This window comes from Eimeria mitis, genomic scaffold (assembly GCF_000499745.2).
Source record: "Eimeria mitis Houghton genomic scaffold, Emh_scaff39, whole genome shotgun sequence".
NCBI lineage: Eukaryota > Apicomplexa > Conoidasida > Eucoccidiorida > Eimeriidae > Eimeria > Eimeria mitis.
This window is the reverse complement of record NW_024015303.1, coordinates 49,739-56,341: the sequence shown is the minus strand read 5'-3', so window position 1 is coordinate 56,341 and position 6,603 is coordinate 49,739. Positions and strand designations below refer to the sequence as shown.

At 49.8% G+C, this 6,603-nt stretch overlaps 2 protein-coding genes across 2 annotated transcripts; one reads left to right on the top strand and one right to left on the bottom strand.

Annotated features, from left to right (window-relative positions):
* Nucleotides 1–1,188: 1,188 nt before the first annotated feature.
* EMH_0041460 (uncharacterized protein) lies at nucleotides 1,189–2,669 on the top strand (the record flags this gene model as incomplete). The annotated part of the gene is made up of 4 exons (XM_038022658.1): nucleotides 1,189–1,468; nucleotides 1,656–1,735; nucleotides 2,013–2,141; nucleotides 2,466–2,669. The coding sequence occupies 4 exons, from the start codon at nucleotides 1,189–1,191 to the stop codon at nucleotides 2,667–2,669; spliced, it is 693 nt and encodes a 230-aa protein (XP_037878512.1).
* A 2,197-nt stretch (nucleotides 2,670–4,866) lies between these two features.
* Nucleotides 4,867–5,967, bottom strand: EMH_0041350 (uncharacterized protein; the record flags this gene model as incomplete). The annotated part of the gene is made up of 1 exon (XM_038022657.1): nucleotides 4,867–5,967. The coding sequence occupies one exon, from the start codon at nucleotides 5,965–5,967 to the stop codon at nucleotides 4,867–4,869; it is 1,101 nt and encodes a 366-aa protein (XP_037878511.1).
* Between the last annotated feature and the right edge of the window lie 636 nt (nucleotides 5,968–6,603).

Genomic DNA, 6,603 nt, shown 5'->3' with positions numbered 1-6,603 from the left:
TATATATATATATATATATATATATATATATATCTTTATGTGTACTTTTGTATTGTTTTTGTTTATTTTATTTTCTTTATTGTTTAGATTATAATATTATTATATTTGTTTTTGTATTAACAACAACTCCACTTTACTACTACTTTTTTATTTTTTTTATTTTATTTTATTTATTATTATATTAATAGTAACCGTATTATATTATATAAACGGCCAAAAGAAATAGCTGCTTCTCTGTATGTGTAATAGAGAAAAAGAAAGAGAATAAATATAAAATAAAAATAAATATTTATTTATTTTATTTTTATTTACTTTATTCTTCTTTTATTTGTCTTTGTGCTGCACTGCAGCAAGCCTGCTGCTGCTGCGCTGCAGCCCCGAGCCCCCCTGAGGCCCCGCAGCAGCAGTTTCTGTTGTATTTGTATCCTCTTTTACTTTTGTTAACAAATATAATTATTTTTTATTTATTTATTAATATTATAGAGTTTGAATGGCTTTAAAGGGGGCCCCCATTTAGGCCTGGGCTTCATCGATACCGAAACCTCTGCTGCAGCTGCTGCTGCTGCAGTTGCTGCTGCTGCTGCTGCAGCTGCTGCAGCTGCTGCTGCTGCCGCTGCTGCGGCTCCTGCTGCTGCTGCCACCCCACACACGGCAGCTAGAGATATTATGCCATAGAAAACGCAGAAGGCACCTCAAGAGCTACTGGCTGCAGCTGCTACCATGCAGTGCAGCAGCGGCGCCCGGGGCGCATGCATACGGAGTGGTCGTGCTGCTGCATCCGTTGCTGTTGCTTCTGCTGCTTCTGCTGTTGTTGCTGCATGGGCTCCGCAGCAGCAGCAGTGTGTTACCGCTAACAGGCCGTATGAATGGCTGCAGCACCGCCTGCCCCTCCGTCGTGGGGTGGGGCCCCTCGGTGCTCCCTGCTGGGGGCCCCCGGGGCCCCTTCACGGGGGTTGCTGCGGCGTGAGCAGCAGCAGTACAGGGGCCCGCGTTGCCTGTGTATCTGCTGCAGTGTCTAGCTCTGCTCGCAGCTTCGCTTCTGCAGCAGCAGCGGTGCCCATCGCCGCTGCTGCTGCTGTTGCAGGGGGCCGTGCTGCAGTTGCTGCTGTTGCGCGGCAGACGGGGGCCCTAGCTGCCTCAGGTGCAGCAGCAGTAGAAGAGCTGCAGCAGGTTCCTATTGGGAGAGGAATGCAAGGCCTGAAGGGGAACGACACAGAGGGGGGCAGCGACAGCGCCCCCCAGCGCCTGCAGCTCGACGGTGCAGCAGCTGACCCTGCGCTGCAGCAAGAGCAGCAGCAGCAGCAGCTGCAGCAGCAGCAGCAGCAGCAGCAGCAGCACGAAGAGGGAAGTGTCTCAGCACCCTCTAACGGGGGCTTTTCTCTAGGAGCTATGGTATTGGGGGCAGGGGCCCTCGGCTGCAGCCTGTGGCTGTTTGTTTACCTGCAGCAGCAGAAACTGAGTTTCACAGGTGGGTGTGTTTTCTCTCGCATGCGGTGTACGTACACCTGAGATATAGAGGAGAGGGGGACTGCAGCATGTGCAACAGCTGCATGCAGCTGCATGCAACTGCTGCATGCAACTGCTGCATGCAACTGCTGCATGCAACTGCTGCATGCATCTGCATGCAGCAGCAGATATTGTTTTTGTTGTTTCAGACTTCGTCAAGGATTTGTGGCGCCAAGCGGACGCGCAGATGACCGCCTCTCACGACCGCATTCAAAACGCAGTAGAGGATGTACGCATGCATCCCCAGCTAGCTAGCTAGCTNAGCTAGCTAGCTAGCTTGTAGTCAGCCTTACAACTGCCCCGTCAGCGCGGCGCTCAGCCAGCTAGCTAGCTAGCTAGCTAGCTAGCTAGCTAGCTAGCGTGCCTGCTAGCTTGGTGGTTACCAGCTCCTCAATCTAGCTACATATGAGCCGAGTGTATTCTGCGTGTATCTCTCTGTTGTTGCTGGAGTGTATGTTTACATTGCTGAGGTGTATGGACAGTGTTGTGGTGTATGTACACCTCAGATGATCGCGCGCGCTTTCCCTGAAGATAACGAACCCCTTCTGCCAGACTTTAAGGATCTCAATTACCCTGAGTTTCTCCCCACCCTCGTCCTCGACTTTGACGGCGTTCTTGCAAAGATCGGCCATGATGTACGTGCATGCAACAGCCCCAAATGCATGCATGCATGCATGCATGCATGCATGCGCATGCATGCATGCAGAGTGTGTTATTTATTTTGGTGTATGGGTTCGTGTATGATTGCTTATATGCATACATGTGTGCATGCATGCATGCATCTTATGTATACATGCATGCATGCATGTTATCTATGCATGCATGCATGCATGCAGAGAGTATTGAATATGTATGGCATCGCATTTTGACATGACCTCCAGATGCATGCATTGCATGCATGCATCCTGTGTAAACTGTATGTGTATGTGTATGTGTGTGTATTTGGGGTGTATGTACAGCGCACAGGGGGCTACAAGCTGCGCAAGCGGCCGTATAGCGAGGCCCTGGTGAACCAGTTGTCTCACTTCTTTGAAGTTGTTGTATGGAACGCAGATCAGCCCCCCGTCGTACAAACGGCGCTGCAGCAGTGGGGCCTCCCCGTCACCGCCTGCCTCAATTCAGACAATATGTCCCGCAAACATGGACGCAGAATCAAAGTATAAATACATCTTTATATATATATATACATATATATATATATATATATATAATGCATGCAGTGCATGCAGTGCATGCGACTAGGGGCTTGCAGCAGGGGGGTTTTTGGGGGGGGGTATTATAGGGTTGGTGTATGTGTGTAGGAGAACGAGTTGCATGCAGAGGGTGGTATAATTTTTTTTGTTTTTTGCATGCATGTTTGGGGCTGCATGCGTGTTTGGGGCTGTGTTGTGTTGCATGCGTTGGGGCTTTGTTGTTTAGGATTTTTCGCGGCTGGGGAGACGCCTGGATCGGCTTATTTACGTCTCCTGCACCGACGAGGGGCTAGATGACCGCTTTAGGGCTAACTTCATTAGGGTTTCTCCTTTTGAGGGGACTGGTATGCTGCTGCTGCTGCTGCTGCTGCTGCTGCTGCTGTTGCTGCTGCTGCTGCTTTTTTTTTTCTTTGTTTGGTGGTGGTGGGTTTTGGTGTTGTTTACTGTCGTTTTGTTTTTTTTTTGCCTGGTGCTTCTTTATTGCTATATTTTTGTTGTTCATTCGTTGGGTTTTTGGTGGTGGTTTTTGTTGTTTATTGTTGTTTTGTTTTTTGTCGTTTGCTGTTTCTGTTTTGCTTTTTGTTTGTTGTGTATTCGTTGTTTGTTTTTTTTATGTATGTTGTTTCTTTTCTTTTGTCGTTGTTTGTTTTTTGTTATGCTTTGTGGCTGTTGCTATTGTTACCGCATTCCTTGTGTATATGTTCTATTAATACCGTAAAAACATATAATATATAAACCTATTGCTGCTGTTGCTGCTGCTGCTGCTGCTGCTGCTGCTGCTGCTGCTGCTGCTGCTGCTGCTGCAGCTGAGGAGATGCTATCGGACACGGAGCTGTCGGACTTGTTAAATTTTTTGAAGCATTGTTCTTTGAGCCCGGACGATGTGCGTCAGAGTATAGCTCGGTATGGTGGGGGTGAGGACGGTGGTGTTGGCCGTCGGTACGATGCAGCAAAGAAAGCACAAGAAACAAAAGCATCACAACGTAGAAATATAGGAAAGCTATTCGGTATCAGCTCACCACAGGGACAGGGGGGCCCCGCATTCTTACCCTCCCCACAGCAGGCTGCTGCACTGGGGGGGAGGGGGGGGGCGGGGGGCCTTCGCTAATGGGGGCCCCCACCGATTGCCAGGGGCCCCAATATGCAACACCGCTAGCACACGCTGCAGCATGATAGTTTAAAGAAGTACAGGAGATAGAAGAGAGAGATAGAGAAAAACTGAATAGAGATAGAGCAAGAGAAAGAGAGAGAGAAAGAGAGAAAGAGAGAGAGAGAGAGGGCCCGCAGTCGGGCTTTTTTAACACTTGTTGATGGAGCCTAGCGCCCATGGGACTGTATGTACACTGCAGCGTGCTAGGAGACAGGTGCTGTACGGTCGCATGCATGCATGCATGCATGCATGCGTGTATGCATGCAAGCATGGCATGCATGCTGACGCAGTTGTTTTCTACCTTTCTTAGACTCTAACCCGCGCTTTAAAGGCAACGGGTATCTCATAAGAATGACACAGGCAAAGAGAGAGTAACGGAGACAGAGAGACAGGGAGAGAGAAAGAGGAAACAGAGACAGAGAGGCAGCGTTCTTACTAACGCATGCGCTGAACAGTAGCTGCTGAGGACAGTTGCATGCAGTGGCTTGCATGCATGCATGCATGCATGCATGCATGCATGCATGCAAAGTCTGTTCAAGTTTGGGGCTGTGGCCCGGCAGCGCGCATGCAGAAGCCCCAAGCGAGTAATGTTCTTAGGGGGAGCTGAGCCCTTTAGAGACAGAGAAAGTGGAGGAGAAAGGAGACGGTCTCTGCTGCTGCTATGCATGCGCCCTGTCCCCTCCTCAGCAGCACTTGAATAAGAAAGCCGCCAGGTGTACGTACAGCTGCACCTCTTGCATGCCCCAGCTGCAAGAGGTTTCACTACATTTTTATACAAACAACCAAGAGATAAAGAAAAAATAAATTGAGACAGAACAACATCACTGTTTGTTTTGTTGTCGAATAAAACAGAGACAGAGAAGAGAAAGAAGTCCCCATAGAGGTGGAAACTGAAATTTAATTAATTTGTATTTGCACGGGATTGGGGTGTATAGACCGCATGCAGACGCGGCGACTCGCCGCGCTTTGCTTTTGCATGCAGAAGTAGCAAGTTGTTGTTTTGGGGCTTTCTTTTGTTTACGGTGCTTTCTTCTTGACCTGCGTTTTTTTTGTGTTTGTGCTGGCGGCGGTTGCCGCTGCTCTCTTTAGGCGAGTTCCCGTCTTACTCGAGTTCGTGGCTTTTGTTGCTGCTGTTGCTGCTGCTGCTGCTGCTGCTGCTGCTGCAGCACTGCTGCTGCCTTCGCCTGTCTTCTGCATGCAAATCTTCTCTGCCCCACCAGGGCGAGTGATGAGGAGAATACCGTCTTTCTTGAGGCGCTGCTCGAGAGCTGTTGCAATGGGTGGTGTTAAGTAAGCAGAAAGAAGTGAAAAAGAGAGGGCGTTGCTGCTGCAGTCAGCGGGAGAGGCAGCAAGATTGCTGTTTCCGCTGCTGCTGCTGCTGCTGCAGCTTATGCCGCGCTGCGCTGCAATTGCAGCAGCAAGTTTGGCATGCTTCTGTAGTAGAAACGTCAACGTCTTATCAAGATTAAACCGCACAAACAGCGTCCCCTCCTCCGCTGCCGCTCGACGCCTCTTTCCCTCTTCGGCGCTCACTGCTGGTGTGGCTGCTGTTGCTGCGGCAGCTGCAGCAGAGGCGTGTGATGCTGTTGCTGCTGCACTGGGGCAGGATGCCTCTGTATCTTTTTCTGTTTCATCTTTTGTTGCATTCAACAGCCGGATGTCACATGTGAAGTCTAGACGGCGGAGCACCCCTGGGTGCTGCGACACTGCCTGCAGGTTGCGGCGGACTTGCAGCTCGAGTTGGGTTGGCGCAACGGCATCCAGCAGCGGCACAAAAGACTTTGAAGCGTGTTGCTTCAGATGAGGCAACAGCAGCAGCAAAGGGTCTACAGGAGTCGCTAGCAGCAACGATGCATCACTCAATACCAACTCAGGAGGCAGCAGCGCTGAGCAGGTGCCCACACTCCTGCAGCTCTTGTTGATCTCATATATAGACTGTCCTGAGACGAAGAAGTCCACCATCACATCAGGCGTAGAGGGATAAGGCAAAGAAAGAGGCAAGAGGGTCGGCCCTGCAGAAGCGCCACCGCGTCCTTTCGGTGGTTTACTTGGTGGGGTTGCTTCGCCGGGGATCAGCAGCAACCGCAGCTGGCTGGGAGAAACCAGCGGCTTCGGCATCGTGAATGTATTCACCGCAATGCTGAGCAGGGTGTATGTCCACCACCTCAGTGCAACCTAGACAACAGGGAAAGCTAGACAGCGGCGAAGGCAGCCGAGCCTGCCGCTACACGAACATGAAATAAAGAAGGCGGATTCGCGTTGATCTAAAACCCCTGAGGATTTAATTTGTTATTTCAACTGGATATGATCATGAAAATTAAACGGAAATGGAAAAACAACGCCACACTCGACAGGTTTCCAAATTGCATGAAATCTGCCGCCGACGAGGAGGTGATCCGCAGCCCAGGCGGCGTCCTTCTGTGTTTTTGCACAAATATGTTGCTAGAAATTCTAAATAAAAATAATAAATTGATTAATTAGGAGGCGAAATTGTTCAAATATCCCTGCATGCATGCAATGAGATGCTCAGGGGTTGGTCGCAGTACAGAAACGAATGTGATGTCTGGGGGGAGGAAACTCAAGCAGTGGGGGTGGCATCTGTGCAACTTTATTCATCTCTGTCGGTTTGAAACATTTATTTTCTTCGTGTAACTTAAAATGGAGGTGTATGCTGTTGCTGAGCTACTTGATTCCCCCTGCTTCTGTCTGCGCACCGCCGTGTTTGTGGCGCTGGGTTGGTGGGTGGTTAGGTCA